General features: G+C 39.4%; 1 protein-coding gene across 1 annotated transcript; it reads right to left on the minus strand.

Annotated features, from left to right (window-relative positions):
• Positions 1-1527: 1527 nt before the first annotated feature.
• MZT1 (mitotic spindle organizing protein 1) lies at positions 1528-21361 on the minus strand. Its single transcript, XM_015121179.3, has 3 exons — positions 21240-21361; positions 12253-12398; positions 1528-3353 (listed from the first exon to the last, which is right to left on the minus strand). The coding sequence occupies exons 1-3, from the start codon at positions 21316-21318 to the stop codon at positions 3330-3332; spliced, it is 249 nt and encodes an 82-aa protein (XP_014976665.3). The 5' UTR covers positions 21319-21361; the 3' UTR covers positions 1528-3329.
• Between the last annotated feature and the right edge of the window lie 14 nt (positions 21362-21375).

A 21375-nucleotide genomic window follows, 5' to 3' on the forward strand; every position in this document is an offset into this window, starting at 1 on the left:
TCCATTCATTCAGCCAACATGTATTTATTGAGCATTTATTACGTGCTAAGCACTGTTCAAGATACTTAAGCTACACCGATGGAAACAACACAGAAAAATCCCCGCCCTTGTGGGACTTTTGGGTAGTGGTGTATTTGCTTATATTAATAGATATAACTAAGCAAATTGTATACTATGTTAGAGAGTGGTAATGCTGTAGGACAAAAAATGGAGATGGGCAATGCTCTTTGGAAGATTGGCAAGGTTTAAGATTTAATATATATGTTAAACACAATATTCTTTAAATAAAAATCATTTTTTCCAGGAAAATTATATTCCCTTCTTGATTTCTGTTTGCTGCTATCTTTGTTACCCAGGTTTAGAAACTCAGTCACCTTATTTTCTTCTCTATTTTCCCCATAACCTGCCATTAAGTCCCATGTTTTTTATTTTTTGTAGTGTCTCTTGAACCTACTCAGATGTGAGCATTGAGGCCTGGGTTACTGTCATAGTGTTCTAACTAGTCTCTGCTTCTAACCTCTCCCTGCTCAAATCAAGCCTACATGTCACTAGCGAAACAACTCCCAAAACAAGCTTGACCATGTCTCCTTCTTTCTCTAATGCCTAAGGAATTAAAGTCAAACTTTAAAAAAACAGTTTAAAAGCTGGCAATTCCACTTCTGTGTGTACACTCCGAAGAACTGACAAGGACCTGAACAGTTATTTGTATACGAATGTCCATAACATTGTGGCTATTGTGAATAGCCTTTTCAGAATAGACAAAAGGTAGAAACAACCCAAATGTCCACCATATATATAAAAGAATACCATCCTTAAAGAGGAAATCTGGATACATGTTATAACATGGACAGATCTTGAAGACATGCTGTATAAAATAAGACAAACACAAAAGGACAAATATGATTCCACTTAGATGAGGTATCTAGAATAGTCAAATTCATTGACAAAAAAGTAGGAAACTGTTTATCAGGGGCTGGGAGGAGGAAGCAATGGGGAGTTATTGCTAAATAGGTACAGAGTTTCAGTTTAGGATAATAAGAACGTTCTAGAGATGGACAATAGTGACAGTTACAATACAGTATGAATATTCTGGATGTCACTGAACTATGAAACTTAAAAACGGTTAAAAAGGGCTGGGCATTGTAGCTCATGCCTATAATCCCAGCACTTTGGGAAGTTGAAGTGGGCAGATCACCTGAGGTCAGGAGTTTGAGACCAGCCTGGCCAACATGGTGAAACTCCGCCTCTACTAAAAACACAAAAAATTAGCCAGGTGTGGTGGCAGGTGCCTGTAATCCCAGCTACTCGGGAGGCTGAGGCAGGAGAATAGTTTGAACCCAGGAGGCAGAGGCTGCAGTGAGCCAAGATCATGCCACTGCACTCCAGCCTGGGCGACAGAGTGAGACTCCACCTCAAAAAAAAAAAAAAAAAGGTTAAAATGGTAAATTTTATGTTCTGTATCTTTTGTCCTATAGAAACACAAGTTGAATTAACAAAAGCATATATTAAAACAAAAGTACAGGCCAATACCACCAAAATGGTTTTATTTTTGTCACTGACAACAAGCACAACACTGCAATTGTATCATTATTTTGTTTAGTTTCTTAAATATTACTTAAGTGTGCATTAAAAATATATGTTTACTTTTTAAAATGTGACACATTAAAGAAGTCCTCTGTAAACACGATCCCTTCACAATGTATTTTCCTGCTTTGTTTCATTCATAAATAACTTAATCTACAAAGTCATAAATAATACTATCAACTCTTATGGTCTGGAAGTATATACAAATTTTGGAGTTTGACAAAAGTATTATTTATGATTTTATAAATAACACATAGTATTTGTAGTGTTTATTATCAATCAAATGACTTTTTACAAATTCCTACTGTCTCCTCAACCTGTTTCACCAGTAACAGACCTTCCAAGTTTACTTGGTAAAGATGCCAGACATTTAAAGAGTCAAAATGGTCAAAATTCTAGATTAAAAAAAAAAATAGCAGAGAAGGTTGCTATTTAAGTATTACTAAATCTTAATAAAACCTCTTCAGCTTGTCTGAAAAACAAAAAATGCTACTAAAGAGTGAATGCTTGTACAATCATATAAATGGTACCCAACAAAATCTAAAATTTAAGAAATAATAACATCAGATTAAATCCATATTAGTTTTGCAAAAAAAACTCCACTGAGATTCTGTTACAGGAACAGAATCAATACTATTCTACATTTTATAAAATTTGTTTTTGAATCTTCACTTGATGAGTTAAAATTTTAAGGGCAAAAATAATGACAAACAAAAACCCATACTTAAGATTCCTAATACAGAACATTTGATTGTTTAGTTTTGTTTAATGACTGCAAATCCTTATTTCTTCAAAAAATAGCAAATATCTTTTGAAACACATCACCCATCTAATAATTTATTAAATAACCATTCAAGATTTATTAGGTAAGCACTAAAATGACTTTTATGTAATAAAAGTAACTAGGAATTTTGCATGTTTGCTATGTTTCATTTTACAAGTTATTTTTTTAGTCCTCTATAGGGTATAAAACTTTAAGAAACATTCTCAACTAACATTCTCATTAGATGTAAATGACTCAAATTACAAATAATACTAACCTAAGCATTGTCATTACTTTTAAAATCCAAGTTTCTCAAAGTTTAATTTTTTACTCAATACAAAAATGACCTGGTTCACATTATTAGCTGCCCAACAAACTGTTTAAAAAACTAAAAATTCTTTGTTAAGGAGCAGATTACAAGAAATGTTTTCCATGCTCTTATTTTAAAAAACAAGATTCTGATATAATAATGAATCTAAATCAAAATTCACGAATGGTGGCTGAAATCCTGTCAGCTTTCAGCCCAATACAATATAAATCCACAGTTATAATGCATAAACAATTCAAAATTAAAGTTTATAATGGAAATGTCAACAAGTCATAACTACTACACATTACTACTGATGGGTTCTACTATACTTCAACCAGGCACAGCAGATGTGCACATCTGATAGACAGACTGCTTAGAAAATTAAAGCCATCAGAGCTATAAATAAGGAATATATAAATATGAACATAGCAATGCCAAAGCATTAGAGCCATTAAAAAAAAGTGAATAAGATGTGATGTAAACACATCTGATAGTTCTCTCTGTAAGTCACTTTCCACTGATTTATAAAGCTACGGTTTTATAATTCTTTTAAAAAGGAAAATTTTTCTACACTGCTGCATGCAGTAATTTCATTGTACATTCTCAACTACAATGCCATCTTCAAATCCTCTCGCACAGCTTGACATATCTCATCAGAATTTCTCCAGAAAGTCAGCTTGTCATATTTTCAGCAGCCTAGAACAAGAAAGTAAGATTCATTACAATAAAACCATGCAAAAAGAGGCATCATGAAGATAAATTTGTCAATACTGCACTGTCATTAACAAACAACTATTCGCCATATAACAGAACCACTTTTATCATGGTAATGCAGTGCTTTTCATGTTTTGCTATACATCAGGACTACCTTTTGAATGTACAGCTAACAGTCCACAGGCTAACAGTGGAATAAAATAATGGTTAAAAGCATATAAAACATAATGCTACTTGAAACATTAACCTATGGCAGACCTGTTCCCACAGACTTCATTAGTTTGTCTGTTTCTGTATGTTTCATTTTAGTAAAAGGGATTAAGAATGAAAAAGACCTTTTATGCTACAAGGCGGAGAGAACAAGAGCAAAAGATGAATAATGAACATCTTATCTAATCCTGTCTCATCTACACCCTAACTACTATTCTTTCCTAGGTGATTCTGAAGAAATTCCAAGATACCATATCATCAATAAATGCTTTGATACGTTATTTCTAGAGACTTAAACAAATCACCATACTATTTATTATCCTACCTAAAAAATTTCTTAATGTCAATACAAAAAGATATAATTTTAAATAAGTTTAAGTTTAGAAATACGTATTAGTCTTTTAATTCATTTACCTTTCCAACTCCTTTTTATAAGACCTACTTACACAGAGACACATCACAGATTTACACTAAAGTATTAGTATTTTACTAACAGTCCAGGACACCTATAAGAGAAAGGGCAAGGGTTAGTCCACAGGACTCCACCATAATGGTATAACTTAAGACAATGGGGTACTAAAATAGAAGATACAGGAAAGTAGGTTGTGCTCAGAACTGCTCAAATTAAAATATGTAGATGATGCTTACACATAAATCCTAGCACTACGGAGATAATATAAAAATTCAATGTCAATAAAGAATCACTAATGAAATGCACTTAATTAACAGTCCTATTTATGCTGCGGGAGATGCGCATAAGGAGATGCTCATTACTGCTGTTGAGTAACTTATGTAATTAGGGAGATACATAGCTAGCTACTTTTACTATAAATGACTTAGACCACATCAATATACAAATCTGTGAAAGTAAAAAGCAAAAAAATTAACAAAAAAGTTACTATTTTCTACACAGTCAACCAAAGAGGAAAAGAAAAAAGCAATGTCTGAGACTAACAGTTTTTTGCAACATTTCAAGATACCCTTGATTTGTTATTCTACATATTCCAAAAAAGAGACAATAAATACCATACAGTGAAATTCTAAATACCAGGAATTCTAGATAAAAATAGAACACAGCAGGAACAATTTCTCTTTACCTTAATTTTAAAACCAAAAGAAATTAACAAAAAAAAAAAAAAAAAAAAAAGAGAGAGAGAGAGAAGTTCATGAGCAGCAATCACACAAGGCAAGGAGAAGAACCTTATGGGTGTAAAGCCAATAAAAGGGTGGTCAAGGAAAGGCAGATGTGGCTCAGCGTAGCTCTAAATCCACCAGCTCCCCAAGTCTGTCCCAAATGGCAATAAGAGAGAACAGACTTTAATCCAGGGAGAAGCAAACTGATGAGTTATTCTTTTTCAATTCACTGAAATCACGTATAACACTTTTACTTTTAAAATAGCATGATGGGCCGGGCGCGGTGGCTCAAGCCTGTAATCCCAGCACTTTGGGAGGCCGAGACGGGCGGATCACGAGGTCAGGAGATCGAGACCATCCTGGCTAACACGGTGAAACCCCGTCTCTACTAAAAATACAAAAAACTAGCCGGGCGAGGCGGCGGGCGCCTGTAGTCCCAGCTACTCGGGAGGCTGAGGCAGGAGAATGGCGTGAACCTGGGAGGCGGAGCTTGCAGTGAGCTGAGATCCGGCCACTGCACTCCAGCCTGGGCGACAGAGTGAGACTCCGTCTCAAAAAAAAAAAAAAAAAAAAAAATAGCATGATACTATCTGGAATGATGTTCACCAAACATTATTGCAGGTTATCTCTTTGGTAATCTTGAGTGATTTCTTTTTATTTTTTGTATTTTCTGAATTAAGTATCTTAAAATTATAAGGATGCATTACTTTCATAAAAATTATACAGATTATGTAAATTACTTCAAAAAAAAAAAGTTCTAATAAACACTTGTTTGCTAGAAACTCCCTAGTTGTTGCTGTTGTTATTTTTCACTCTGTTGCCCAGGCTAGAATGCAGTGGCACAATCAAAGCTTACTGCAGCCTCAAATGCCTGAGCTCAGGCCATCCTGAATAACCAGAACTACAGGTGTGTACCACCATATCCAGCTAATTAAAATAAATGTTTTGTAGAGACGGAGTCTCGCCATGTTGCCCAAGGCAGTCTTAAACTCCTGGTTTCAAGTGATCCTTCTGCTTTGGCCTCCCAAAGTGCTGGTATTACAGGTGTGAGCCAGCACGCCTAGCTGAAACACCCTGGTTTTATTGAGATGTTGCTATACTGTTTCTAGATCATAGGAGAAATGCATTTTAAGAGGCTTCGTGTATATAAGAGACAGATTTTCCATTCAAATAGTCAACACTTTCTGATTCTGTGTATCTTAATTACTGATTTTTACCTCCCACATCTCATTATGGCCTACTGGATGCAGAATAACCAGTATGCTAAAAGCTGAAAAAGCTGTGTTAAATTGGCATTTCTGAACTGCCTATCCTAATATCTCAGCTTATATTTTTGCCTAAGAAAATGCTATGCCAAAGCACTTGTCAGTCACCTGCCTCAGATAGGTTTATTTGACTCTGTTTCTCTTACACGCACTCAAACTGTAGTACAAAAGTATCTTCCTATTATATTAATTCCCTTTCAAACTCAAGCACAGTAAAACAAAAACTCTTACAGTTGTGGCAGATGTGTACTAAATAATTCCTTCCCTCAAAAATTTTGGAAATACACTGATAAAATACTATAATACTCTTTTTTATTTTTATTAAAAGAGTTATTAGATAATATTAAGTCAGGGAATGTGCCCATGCTAAAGCCCAATGACTGTTTTGTTTCTAACAACAACTTCATCTTTTCCTAAACTGCTGGCTCAGGTATTCTTGAGATTTTACTGGAGGAGAAAACTTAGTAGTTAAGTAAACAGCTCTGAAGTCAGAGAGCCCAAGTTCAAATCTCAAGTCAATCACTAACTGTAAAGCTCTTGAGGTAAGTAAATTAGTCACCATAAGCTGCAGTTTCCTTAGCAGTAAACTACTAACAGTAGCATAGGATGAGTATCCCTTGTTGGAAATGCTTGGGACCAGAACTGTTTCTGATTTCAGATGTCCTGAAATTTTGGAAAATTTGCATTAAAGTTGTCCCTTGGTATCCATGGTGAATTACTAGTTTCAGGACTCCCCATGTCACCCACCACATAGATACTAAAGTCCGCAGATGCTCAAATGCTTTATATAAAAGGGCATAGTATTTGCATATAACCCACACGTATACTCCCATATACTTTACATCATCTCTGGATTCGTTGTGATACCTAATACAATGTAAACGCTATGTAAATAGTTGTTATCCTGTATTGTTTAGGGAGTCATGACAAGAAAAAAAGTCTGTACATTTTTAGTACAGACACAACCATCTTTCCCCTTGTTCCCCAAATACTTTTGATCCACAGCTGGTTGAATCCATGGATACAGAACCCACAAATATAAGAGGACTGACTGTACTTGTTGACTGAGCATCCCTAATTAGAAAATCTGAAATGCTCCAATAAGGATTTCCTTTGAGTGTCATGTTGGTACTCAAAGTATGTCAGATTTTGGAGCATGTTGGATTTTCAGATTACGAATGCTCAAACTGTAGTAGTTATCACTGTTGTAATGATAGAGATAATGCCAGTAAAGCCTGTAGAACATACGGTCTAGCATGAGAAAAGTATTCATATAAATATCAGCTATTCTTGTTATTCAGTTATTTTTCTTTCTGCCATATGAAAGCCATAGCTTTGAGTTAAAAAAGAAACTTCTGTATCTAAATAGGGGACAAGTGCTGATAGCCAAGATAATGGGTAAAAGGCCTAGACAGCATTTCAGAGACCTAAGAGGCAGCCCTTCTCATGACAGGCTCCGAGGTCTAGTATCAGGACCTAGAGCAAAGGTCATGCATGTTATGCTTTAGCAAAGAACTTGGCTGCATTGTGTCCATGTCTTAGGGTTCTGTGGAAGTCTGGACTTGAGAGTGATTTAGAGTATCTGGTGGAAGAAATTTCTAAGCAGCAAAGTGTTCAATATGTCACATGGCTGCTTCTGACAGCATATGCTCAGCTGCATGAGCAAAGAAATAACCTAAGGCTGGAACTTATACTTAAAGGGGAAGCGGAGCATAAAAGTTTAGAAAATGTGCAACCTGTCCATGTGGTAGAAAAGAAAAGCCCATTTTCAGGAGAACTCAAGGGGGTTGCAAAGTAACCACTTGCTAGAGAAATTTCCGAATCTAAATAGGAGACAAGTGCTGACAGCCAAGATAATGGGTAAAAGGCCTAGACAACATTTCTGAGACCTAAGAGGCAGCCCTTGCCATTACAGGCCCTGAGACCTAGGATAGAATGGTTTTATGGACCAGGCTCAGGGCCCTGCAGCCCTCCACAGCCTTGGGACATTGTTCCTTGCATCCCAGACACTCCAGCTCCAGCCATGACTCAAAGTGGCCCAGGTATAGCTCAGGACTCTGCTTCAGAGGATCCAAGCCATAAGCCCTGGTGACTTCCATGTGGTGTCAAGCCTGTGGGTGCACAGAGTACAAGGGCTGAGGCTTGGCAGCCTCCACCTAGATTTCAGAGGATGTATGGAAAAGCCTGGGTATCTAAGCATAAGTCTGCTTCAGGGGTGGAGCCCTCATGGAGAACCTCTACTAGGGTAGTGCAGAGGGGAAATATGGAGTTGGAGCCCCCACACGAAGTCCTCACTGGGGCATTGCCTAATGGAGCTGTGAGAAGAGGGCCACCATCCTCCAACCCCAGAATGGTAGATCCACTGACAGCTTGTACCCTGAGCCATGAAAAGCTGTAGGCACTCAACAATGCCAGCCCATAAGAGCAGTTGTGGGGGCTTAACCCTGTAAAGCTACAGGGGCAGAGCTTCTTAAGGCCTTGGGAGCACACCCCTCCCACCAGTGTGTCCTGCATGTGAGACACAGAGTCAAAGGAGATTGTTTTGGAGCTTTAAGATTTAATGACTGCCCTGCCGGGTTTGGAACTTGTTTGGGGCCTGTAGTCTCTTTCATTTGGCTAATTTCCGCCGCTTTGGGGATGGAAATGTTTACCCAATGTCTATAATCCCATTGTATCTTGGAAGTAAATAACTTGTTTTAGATTTTATAGGCTCATAGGTGGAAGGGACTTGCCTTGTCTCAGAACTTTGGACTTTTGAGTTATTGTTGGAATGAGTTAAGACTTTGGGGGACTGTTGGGAAGGCATGATTGTATGTTGCAATGTGAGAAGAACACATGAGATCTGGGAAGGGCCAGCGAGGGAATGATAGTTTGGATGTGCGTCCCCACCCAAATTTCACTTTGAAATGTAATCCCCAATGTTGGAGGTGGGGCATGGTGGGAGTTGACTGATTCATGGGGGCAGATCCCTCATGAATGGTTTAGCACCATTCGCTTGGTGCTGTACTCACTATAGTGAGTGAATTCTTAAGAGTTCTGATTACATAAAGCTATGTGGCACCTCACTCTCTCGCTCCTGCTTTTGCAACATGACGTGCCTTCTCCCCCTTTGCCTTCCACAATGATTGTAACCTTCCTGAGGCCTCCCCAGAAGCAGATGCCACTATGCTTTCTATGCAGCCTGTAAAACCATGAGCCAATTACACTTCTTTTCTTTACAAATTATCTGGTCTCAGGTTTGTTTATTTATTTATTTATTTTAAGACAAAGTCTTCCTAGGTCGCCCAGGATGGAGTGCAGTGGCGCGAATCTCGGCTCACTGCCACCTCCACCTCTTGGGTTCAAGTGATTCTCTTGCCTCAGCCTTCTGAGCAGCTGGGATTACAGGTGCCTGCCATAATGCCTGGCTAATTTTTATATTTTTAGTAGAGATGGGTTTCACTATGCTGGCCAGGCTGGTCTTGAACTCTTGACCTCAAGTGCTCTGCCCAACTCAGCCTCCCAAAGTAATGGGTGTCAAGCCTGTACTGGCTTGAGCTACCAAGCCCAGCAGGTATTTCTTTATATCAATTCAAGAATGGACTAATACAGAGTCTACCATAAAAGTGAGGATAGTAGTTACTAGAGGGGAGTGCAAGAGGGAAAGGTTAGTGATTGGGGAGGGGGCAGAAGGGGGATTATCTGGTGCTGGCAGTGATGGTTGCATAGATATTCTCTATATGATACATTTTAGCTCTATAAATGTGGTTTACCCTTTTTAGTTAGATTCAATAATCAAGAGATTTTAAAAAGCACAAAAACAAACCTAAAGAACTCATTGGAAAATAATCAGAAAGATATGTAAATTGCATGTTTTAAATAGTTGTTTTCTTAAAGGTAAGAAAAAAGAGAATTCACTTTGTATCAGGTATCAGAAGGTTTTGTTTGTTTGTTTTCCCCTCCATTGACTGTCTTTTCTGTGAGCCCACATTTTGGACAAGTTTTAAGATGAACTAACTTAAAGTTTCAGTATTCAAAGTGAGTTAGTGCTAAATAAAAAGGGAAATAAAATCACAAGCTTTTAAATCAGAAAGTCTGTGCAAGAGAGAATAGGATATGTTTTTAGTTGCCAGTCTGAGCAATTAAAAGGTGGTTAATTTGAATTTGAAAAAAGGTGGCCCTCTGGGAGCCTGGTGGCAGCAGCAGCCCTCTGGTCCCTGAGGCACTCTTGGAGTCACTTTTTCCTTTTCTTGAAGGATAACACATGGGCTCACAGCTGAGCAGCTCTATCAGCCACTTTCCTGTCTGAGGAATCCCAGTAATCTGGCAGCCTTCTTTCACTTCATCCTGTCCAAGCTGGTAGTGTTTGTGCTGAGATGGCTGACTGGCTCTATCACATACCTAATCTCTTCACAAAAGTCTAGCCACACTCTTAGCCCTGTCTCCAGAACATGTTATTCAGAGAGGCTGAGAATTTTCTAAATTCTCAAATGCTAGTTCCTTTTCTCTTAGCAGGTCCTTACTCAATTGCTCATTTGTGTCACATTATTAAGCAACAAAAAGAAATCAGGCTACACCTTCCACAATTTGCTTGGAAATTTCCTCAAAGAAATATCCAAGTTCATTTTTACATATTCTATTTTCCTTCCAACAGTAGAACATAATTCAGCCACATTTTGTCACTTTCTTTTTTTTTTTTTTTTTTTTGAGATGGAGTTTCGCTCTTGTTGCCCAGGTTGGAGTGCAATGTTGCAATCTTGGCTCACTGCAAACTCTGCCTCCCGGGTTCAAGTGATTCTCCTGCTTCGGCCACCCAAGTAGCTGGGATTACAGGCATGTGCCACCACAACTGGCTAATTTTGTATTTTTAGTAGAGACAGAGTTTCATTATGTTGGTCAGGCTGGTTTTGAACTCCTGACATCAGGTGATCCACCCACCCTGGCCTCCCATAGTGCTGGGATTACAGGCGTAAGCCACTGTGCCTGGCCCATTCTGTCACTTTCTAACAAAGATCACCTTTCTTTTAGTGTCCAATAAATGTTCCCCATTTCCATCTGTGTCTTCACTAAAAGTGCTTTTAACATTTATATTTCTAGCAACATTCTGATCCTAATGTTAGTCTCAAAAAAGCCCTGAAGCTTTCTCTATAGCTCTCTTCTCTTCTTTCTGAGCCCTCACCAGAATTGCCTGAACATTCCCAGTTCTACAAACAGTTCCTCTTCAAGGAAATCTAGTCTTTTTCTATCAAGCACCTTAAAACTGTCCAGTCTCTATCCAATACCTAATTCCAAAGCCACATCCTCACTTTTAAGTATTTGTTACAGCAACACCCCACTTCCCAGTACCAAAATCTGTATCAGATTTCTGGGACTGCCATAACAAAGTAACCACATTAGGTGGGTTAAAACAACAAAAATCTATTTACAGTTTGAAGGCCAGAAATGCATACATATTATACATAATTAATCAAGGTATTAGCTGGGTCATGCTCTCGGACAGTTTTAGGGGAGTATCCTTCCTTGCCTCTTTCTAGCTTCTTGTGGCCACAGAAAATCCTTAACTTTCCTTGGCTATTTGTGTCCAGATTTCTCTTGTCTTATAAGGCTACCAATCATTGGGTTGGGATCTACACTAATCCAGGATGACCTCATCTTAATTTGATTATATCTGCAAAGGCATTATTTCTAACTAAGGTCATATGCATTGGGACCAGGGGTTAGGACTTGAATATACCTCTTCTGGAGCAGGCACAATTTTACTCAACAAATAGCACAATTCTAAAAACAGAGACTTCTAGGAAAATGTAACATGGTCCATGGTAGTAGTAATTTCTTTTTTGAGATGGAGTCTCGCTCTGTCACCCAGGCTGGAGTGCAGTGGCGCCATCCCGGGTCACTGCAAGCTCCGCCTCCCAGGTTCATGCCATTCTCCTGCCTCAGCCTCCTGAGAGCTGGGACTACAAGCGCCCATCACTATGCCCGCCTAACTTTTTTGTATTTTTAGTTGAGACGGGGTTTCACCATGTTAGCCAGGATGTTCTCGATCTCCTGACCTTGTGATTTGCCAGCCTCAGCCTCCCAAAGTGCTGGGATTACAGGCGTGCGCCACCGTGCTCAGACTGGTAGTAGTAATTTTTATGATATGAACATACGCTATTAAGCTCCTGGTCTCCTGGTGGTGTTGGATGTTAGTTTAACCTTGTTTAGCCAGGATGTTTCCCATAACTTCATCATTAATCATTTTTCTAAATAAAAACATCTTTATTTAGAATGAAGTAATAGGAATCTCCAACCTTTAGTGCTTCAGTAGCCTTGCGAAGCTCCTTAATAACCGACGATAAAGCTTCTGGGTTAATTCCTTGTTCACAAAGCCGTACACAAATAGACAGAGTTTCCATATCTAAGCCAGTATTCAAAATTCTTGAAATCTCAAGCAGAACTGAAAAAAGAAACAAAAAGAAACTTTTTAAAAAAGGCTTACATCATTTAAAAATATGCATATAGTACTTTCATTAATTTACATATCACTGCACAATACCAAGGAATTAGCATAGCATCCCAGATTTTGGAAATCTGCATGTAATACTTTCTTGCCTTTACTTAGTTTTAGAAACTTAAATATAAACTTAGACTTCCCTTCACATAACTGCCTTTTACATCTTAGTATATATTCTGGCACTCATTTAATATCTAACACATATCTACCATACTTAGGATAATTCTGAACGCTTGCTTATTTTTTAGTATTCTTTTAAAATGCAGTTTAACTAGTTAGTTGCATATTGTGCCATTTTATGGAAACGCTACATTTAACTGCTCTGTTACTTTAAAAGTTAGGCTGCTCTCATGTTTCCCCCATTCAAATATTGATAAGAATCTGTACATACTAAATTTTATTTCATTAGGATACATTTCTAGAAGTACAACTCTTCAGTCAGTAATATACATATTTGCTCAACTGACGTACAATAGTCAAAAAAAAGTAATGTACATATTTAAGGCTTTAAAAGTGTTTAGAAACTTTTATGACAATTTGACAGCGTAAACCATGTCTGTTGAATCTAATAATAAAAATGAAACTTTATATTTTTTTAAACTTCATTTGTATAGTACTACATTTTATTGTAGTTGATAGAACTCTTTGTCTTTTTTTTTTTTTTTTTTTTTTGAGATGGAGTCTCGCTCTGTCACCGAGGCTGGAGTGCAGTGGCCCGATCTCAGCTCACTGCAAGCTCCGCCTCCCGGGTTTACGCCATTCTCCTGCCTCAGCCTCCCGAGTAGCTGGGACTACAGGGGCCCGCCACCTCGCCTGGCTAGCTTTTGTATTTTTTAGTACAGACGGGGTTTCACCGTGTTAGTCAGGATGGTCTCGATCTCCTGACCTCGTGGCCTCCCAAAGTGCTGGGATTACAGGCTTGAGCCACCGCGCCCGGCCAGAACTCTTTAACATGAGAAGCACAAACAGAGAAAGTTGGTTTCCAAAGTGATTTTCTGAATCCCTTCCATTACAGGTTGTAAGTACACCGGTTCCACTGAATTTTGTTTTATGATTGCTTCCCGGAGAGTATTTAGAATATTTTAAGTCAACTGTCAACATATTATTTACTGTTTCCTATATCATTTCCCCTTGGCATTATGCTTAGAAAGTTATTCCTCACGCAAAGATTATATCCACCAGTATTCTCTTCCAGCACTTGAAAGTTTATTTCTCAATACCCCCCATAAGTATTTATCTCCCTGGAGTTTGGGTGGAAAATAGGACCTAACTTTTCCTCCCAGAAATGAGCCAGTTGCCCCAGTAAAATTTATTGAATGACCTAAGTTTTCCCTACCCAATTGAGATGCCACCTTTATCCATAGTAAATTCCCATATACCTACAAATTTGTTACATGTCTATCTTTTGTAAAGGCAACCATTTAATTACTAACTTTATATTGCATGTAGTAGGGTAAACATTCCATTATCTTTCATTTATATAAGCCCTTTTATTCTTTGGATGAACTTAAAATTTTTCATCAATTCTAAAAACAAATTCAAATTGGATTCTGATTAACTGTATAAAAACTACATATTATTTTGGGAGAATGGACAAGTTATCAATATTTAGTCACCCATTAATTTAAGTCTAAGTCTTTCTGAAAATTCTTACAGTATTTATCATGTTCATGAGATAGGTCCCTCCCATTTTTTTCATATCAGATATTCACTTTCATCCCTAGAAGTTCAATTTGAATCGGGCGCAGTGGCTCACATCTGTAATCCCAACACTTTGGGAGGCCAAGGTGGGCAGATCACCTGAGGTCGGGAGTTTGAGACCAGCCTGATCAACATGGAGAAACCCCGTCTCTACTAAAAATACAAAATTAGCCGGGCAAGGTGGTACATGTCTTTAATCCCAGCTACTTGTGAGACTGAGGCAGGAGACTTGCTCGAACCCGGAAAGTAAAGGCTGCGGTGAGCCGAGATTGCGCCATTGCACTCCAGCCTGGGTAACAAGAGCAACTCTGTCTCAAAAGAAAAACAAACAAAGAAAGTAGTTCAATTTGAGTGTTAAAAAAAAATGTCTTCCATGCGTCTGCTAAACTGTTTGGAGATATAGAATATAGTTCTGATGCCCTTGTCTGCTAATTCTAACATCTGTGTGATTGGGGGGATGTTTATTACAATTGACTGAATTTTTCACATCATGGGTCACACTGTTCTGCCTTGCATACCTGGTAATCTTTGACTAGATGCCATGTACTCAGAATTTTACTTAGGTACAGGATATTTTTGTATTTCTATATTCTTGAGCTTTAGAATGAGATACCGTTATCTGGAAATGGTTTGATTCTTTCAGGTATTACTTCTTAGATCTGTTAGGCAGGACCAGAGCCCTGTTTAGCATAGGACTAATTATTCCCCTTACGACTGAGGTAAGAATTCTGAGTACTCTATCCAATGTCTCATGAATTACAGATTTCCATTCTGGCTGGTAGTTACAGGTACTATCCTCAGCCCTGTGTAAGCATGGTGCACTGTTCACTCCAGTCGTTCTAGATGGTACCCTCCCAGTTTTCTGAGTACTTTCCTCACACATCTGCTAATCAGTGCTCTGAATACTTAAGGGGCACACTTCTACAGATCTCCAGCATTTTTTCTGTGCAGTTCTCCCCTCTCAGGTACTGTTATTCAAACTCTACCTGCCTTGGTCTCCTGGGTCTTCTAAACTCCTTCAGTCTTCTAAATTCACTTTAGTGTGTCCACTGGGTTCCGCCTGGGTTCTCCCTGCTATACTGAGGCCTGGAACTCTCTGAAGGCAGTGAGCTGGGGCAACCCAAGAAATCACTTTGCTTGTTTCCTGTCTCTAAGGGATCACTGTACTCTGATGGCTGATGTCCAGTGTCCTGAAAACCATTGTTCTGTATGCTTATGAGTTTACTTGGTTGTTTCAAGCAGAAGCATAAATCTAATCTCTGTTACTCCATCTTGGCTGGAAGATGACAGCCCTTCCCATTTTCATTTCTTCAGTTCTGATATTCCGGTTTACTGATACTTTGCTCTTCAGCTGTATCCAGCTGGTTATTCACATTATCTGCTGAATTTATTTCAATACCTTTTAAGATTTCCAATTTCTCCCCATAATCACTTGTTTTATAACTAAATGCTTATTTATAGTGACTAATTTCACAGCTGTTGATCCTGCCTTCATCTATTTAAGGCTATATTCTTAAACTGTATTTGAGATTGCTCTATTATCTCTATTTCTTGAAGTATAAGCAAGCAGCAAAAGACAGTGGTTAGGAGTGTGATCTCCAGAGCCAGACTACCTGTGTTCAAATTCTAGCTGTAGTATTTAGTAGGCAAGTTACTCTCTCTGTGCCTTATTTCACCATTCTCTAAAGTGAGGATAAGAGTACCTATTTTAAAGGATTAGTGTGAGAATTAAAGGATACACTGAGAATGGTATCCGTTTGTTTTGCTGAAACTGCCTTGCGGTCCTTTGGAATGATGCTTGACATACGGTAGGGCTCAATAAAGAGTTCCCTGTTACTACCACTTTCCCTCTTTTTCATTTTCCACGTTAGTTGCTCATGGTTTTCATCTACCTTACGTGCTTTGTCATTCTTGGCTGAAAACTCATCCTCCATAGATTTATTTTAGGTGTCCTGGACTGGTGACACATTCTAAGATAGGACACTGTACCCTAGCCTTAGGCCTCTAGATCAGGCCTTGTAGTATTTTTGGTTCAGATCCAAAAAACACATGGACGGTGCTTCTCAATCTCTGGCTGTGACAAATGGCACATTTCTGACTCCCAGCTTCCGTGAGGCAGGGTAGCATGCTTTGTCAGGTTCTATTCCCGACAATTCCCTGTTGTGGTTCCCATGTGCTCCTTTCTTTTGGGGGAAACCTCTCTTTTCCTAATCAACGGGGACTTCCCTTCTTGCTTTTGAACAGGTCTATCCTGATACATTTTCTTACTATTTCCTATTATTTTTATATTCTTAGAGTTTCAGCAAGTGCTCAATCTACCATACTGAATCTTCACTTTATTTTTGACTGTCTTCATAAATGGATTCTACTTAGCCCTTGTACATTCTAAGTGGTTACCATCAGTATACTGGAACATTACATATTACACTTTTTAATCACCAGTCACCTTGATGAATTCTATGATGCTTCTAACAGTTTTTCAGTTGATTCTCTCCCTTCTCTGTCCAGTTTGTTCTCTTCATGGTAGACCCCCCACCTATAAAGGCTATGCTTATTCCTGACTTCACGCCTTTGTTCATGCTTTTCTCCTCTGCCTTTTCTCCTCCCTTCGTATAACTCAATGCTGTTTTCTTAGTTCATCTCATCTCCGGTATTTCTTCTTTAAGCCTTCTTTTCAAATGGACACCTATTTTTACTTCCTATTTTCACAAATCACCTGTAATCAAAAACTATTTCTTTAGTGCCCACTATATGATTAGTACAGGTTGAACACTCCTAATCCCAAAATCTGAAATGTGAAATGCTCCAAAATCCAAAACTTCTTAAGTACTGACATAACACCATAGTGGAAAATTCCACAGCTCATATAATGGATCAAAGTCAAAATGCAGGTGCTCAATACACAGCTCATCGGCATCCCTGAGGGAATAAAACAAAATTACCTTCAGGCTATGTGTATAAGGCATATATAAAACATAAATGAATTCTGTGTTTGGACTTGGGTCCCATCCCCAAGATATCTCATTATGTATGTGAAAATATTAAAAAAAAAAATCTGAAATCCAAAACATGTCCCAAGGTTTTTGGATGAGGGATAATCAACCTGCAACTGTATGTATTTTGTGCCTATTATGCTACTGCTGCAAATACAGTTACGAACAAGGTAGATATGGTCCCGGTCCTCACAGATATTAGTCCAGGAGGAGAGATAGACATTAAAGTAATAACTGATTCCAGATATAAGTAAAATAAAGAAAAAGAGTGGAATACTTCTGAAACAAATTACAAGGGCATCTTACCAAGTTTGGAAGGACACAGTGTTTAGCAAAGACTTGTCTGAAGAAGTTACAATTTCACTTAGACATCAAAGGTGAGAAGAAATCAACCAGACTAATACAGAGGCAGGAGGAAGGGTGATGGGTGAGAGCAAAGAAAACAGCTTGTGTGATGGTTCCTACACTAGAGGGAACTTAATAAATTCACAGACCTGAACTGCTATTGTGAAGGCAATGTAATTAATGGGGTGAATGGGTATAAAATATGAGATAAGTCCTAGTGAAGATCTTAGAACTGTGGAAAGCTATTGGAAGATATAAAATAGGAACATGAATAGATCAAATTTGCAATTTAAGGACTTTTTGGCTGAGTATCAAATGAATCTTTAAAAAGTCCAGTTATATCACAATTTTGATAAAAGACGGGTGGGTAGTATGATCAGGAGATATTTAGCCAACCTGAAATGAGTCAAGAATTGAAAGAGCTTAGTGAAGAACAGGAGGCAGAGGAGGTGAGAAAGCAAGACAGACTTCCAGATTTCTTTCTCAAATGTGCAACTGGATTGATGGTGGTAGCATGGACTACCTGTTTCTTTTGCTGGCACTGCCTTGCAGTGCTAGTCAAATGGAATATATATACCATAGATTCTCTTAACTCCTTTCTCTATAATGTGTTTCCTTTTTTTTTTTTTTTTTTTTTTGAGATGGAGTCTAGCTCTGTCACCCAGTCTGCAGTGCAGTGGCGCAATCTCGGCTCACGGCAACCTTTGCCTCCCAGGTTCAAGCGATTCTCCTGCCTCAGCCTCCCAAGCAGCTGGGAATACAGGTGCCTGAGCTTACTACTACAAATATATATACTACTATATATATATGCACACACTACTATATGTATGTATAGATATATATACTATATATGGTAGTGTATATGTATATAGTACTACTATATATATACTAAAGTACTGTATATATATAGTACTACTATATATATACTATATATAAGTACTAAAGTATAGTACTACTTTATATATATATTTAAAGTAGTGCTACAGGCCGGGCACAGTGGCTCAAGTCTATAATCCCAGCACTTTGGAAGGCCGAGGCGGGTGGATCACCTGAGGTGAGGAGTTCGAGACCAGCCTGGCCAACATGGTGAAACCCTGTGTCTACTAAAAATACAAAAATTAGCCAGGCATGGTGGCGGGCGCCTATAATCCCAGTTACTCCAGAGACTGAGGCAGGAGAATTGGGTCCTATCCCCAGCTTGAACCTGGGAGGCAGAGGTTGCAGTAAGCCAAGATCACGCCACTACACTCCAGCCAGACTCAGTCTCAAAAAAAAAAGTAAGTGTTATGATAAAGACTCTCGTAAGGAATAACTATCAAAATTAAAATTCAGATGCATAGGATGATTTGAGAGGAAAACAAAAATTAAAGTATAAAGCAATCAACAGAGAATACCTAACATATCAAAAAACTGAAAAGCAAAGGAGGCAACCATACACAGTGGGTTGGGCGGGGGGTGTTGTTGAAAAGGCACGACTATTTTAAGAGAATGCAGAATTTTAAGGATATAAGGATGAAAGCAAAGATCTCATGCAGACCGTATTCTAAATAGGCAGGGATAGTTCTTTTCAGAGTGAGCTACACAGATAACTGATTAATACAAAGTCAGCCTGCTGCCTCCCATGTCTTTAACAAAATCCTTCCATTTCATGATCAAAATGCAAATGTAGCCAAGAGTTCTGCAATTCATATGACTTAAAGGGGGGGTTCACAAATCCTGCCATTGAGAGGAGAAATGGTACTCAAAGTTTTGAAAATTTCACTTTTGATCTCATGGGTTGATTTAAATACTGTGAAACACCACATCCCCTCTCCTTCATTTTTTGTTTTACTTCACTTTTTCATGCTCTTATTCTCTCTATAATCTTCATTTTACACCAGGTTTTCTCAGAAAAGATCTTGATGATGTAGCCAACACAAATCATCAGTTCTCAATTGTACATCAGTGGTTCCACCAGAGAGAAAATGTGAGTTTTCTATTCAAATAGGATCCTACGACCATATACATAAGGAACCTAAGTACAGCTAACATAAGAAAACAGGCTAGAAGTGAGGTCTTTTACTCTACCTTTTTCCAAGGAAACATACAAGATAGTAAATTTTTATACACACAGACACACACACACACACACACACACACATACACATGCATAAATTCACTTACAAAATAAAACTAGTAAGTGTTGATACATCGAAAAGGATAGAAAAATAGGCTGAATATTAACATTCTCAGAAAAACAGCAAGGTAGATACTGAACAAGTGAAAAATTAGATGCAAAGTCTCTAAAAATGTTAATTCTTTGAAAAAGGAACGAGCAGCCAGTGCAGAAAAAGCCAGCAGCCCTTCTGCAGGGGCTATGTAAGAAAATGAGGCCGGGTGTGGTGGCTCACACCTGTAATCCTAGCACTTTGGGAGCCCAGGTGGGTGGATCACCTGAAGTCAAGAGTTCGAGACCAACCTGGCCAACATGGCGAAACTCCGTCTCTACTAAAAATAAAAAAAAAATTAGCCAGGTGTGGTAGCGGGCACCTGTAATACCAGCTACTCTGGAGGCTGAGGGTGGGAAGAGTTGCCTGAACACAGGAGGCGGAGGTTGCAGTGAGCTGAGGTTGCGCCACTGCACTCCAGCCTGGGCAACCACAGCATGACTCCATCTCAAAAAAAAAAAAAAAAAAAAAAGCCTACAGTGAAGGAGAAAGAGATACAGGAGTTAGAATTTCATAGGGTTATCTTTTAACAGAGAGGGAAGCTGACTTAAGTAGCCTCTGGAAAACGTCTAGGCCCACTGCAAATGACATTTAACATCGATCAAACACTCATAATACAGGTGGATGTGAGTAAAAAGGAGACAAAGGAGACTACAAGAGAGATGACATCGGAAATAATATAAAAATAATTGATCATCTTTGATATATTTTTACATGGTTGTCTTATTTAAATATTCACAACTCTTGGAGGCAGGATTTTATTTTAAACAAACAGGCTCAATGTTTAAGTATCTAGTCCAAGCTCACCACAGGGTTATAAAGTGGCATTAGAGAGTAGAGAGAAGGTAATCGGCAAGACACTAATTTCGTGTTCTGCAACGCTTGTGTAGGCTCCAGAGCTTGTGTAGGCTCCAGGGCCGAAAACAGGCGACACCCATAGCACTTGGGCACTGGCGTCACCCGCTTCAAGAGGAAACTAGGATAATTCTGACGAAGGGGGGAACTTAATCATTCGCAGGATATTAAAGGCCGCCTACTTAAGTGCGAAGAACACGAGGCATAGCGGTGACCAAACACCTGGCCCCTGTCCCCGCCAGGATCCCAACCTTGGGGATCCCAACCTTGGGGACCCCCGAAGCGCCCTGCGCGGGAATCCGGTGGGACGCGGCGCGCAGGAGGGAACGGGTGTACTGGGTGGGGTGGGCGTGGCGCTGTCACCGCAGGAGATCGGGCGGGTAGGGCGGACCTGGGACGCGGGATAGAAGGGGCGCGGCATTCGCGCGAGAAGGACGCGGTGCGCAACCGGCTGACTAGGGGGCCGCAACGTCTGGCGCGCGCGACAAACTACGCAGCGGCGGAGACAACTCTCAAGGGATAGGGCCATCAGTCCTGCGGCCCTGGCAGGTCCCTTCCAAAGATCTTCGAAGATGCCGTTTGGGGCACGAAGGGGACCTGAAGTCCTCCCCAGGCTCAGCTCCGCCTGGGGGCCTTGGCTCTGGGAAGGCAGGCAACGTAAAAGGAGCGCAACTGACACTCACCGTCCATGGTCTCCCGCACCGCATTCAGATTCGCCGCCGCGGCCGCCGCCGCCCCCCCAGCGCCGCTGCTACTCGCCATGGCTAAGGCCGAGGGAGGCGGGAGAAGGGCCTGACCCGGAACTGGAGCGCCTTCCTC

Source organism: Macaca mulatta, chromosome 17, assembly GCF_049350105.2.
Source record: "Macaca mulatta isolate MMU2019108-1 chromosome 17, T2T-MMU8v2.0, whole genome shotgun sequence".
Taxonomy (NCBI): domain Eukaryota; kingdom Metazoa; phylum Chordata; class Mammalia; order Primates; family Cercopithecidae; genus Macaca; species Macaca mulatta.

What these genes read in the sequence shown, in the direction of transcription:
- MZT1 (XM_015121179.3), bottom strand. Translation starts at nt 21,318, where the DNA reads ATGGCGAGTAGCAGCGGCGCTGGGGGGGCGGCGGCGGCCGCGGCGGCG. An exon ending in GGTGCGGGAGACCATGGACG is followed by an intron (nt 12,399 to 21,239) that starts GTGAGTGTCAGT and finishes TTCTTTTTTCAG; the next exon opens with TTCTGCTTGAGATTTCAAGA. An exon ending in AGGCTACTGAAGCACTAAAG is followed by an intron (nt 3,354 to 12,252) that starts GTTGGAGATTCC and finishes TTCTTGTTCTAG; the next exon opens with GCTGCTGAAAATATGACAAG.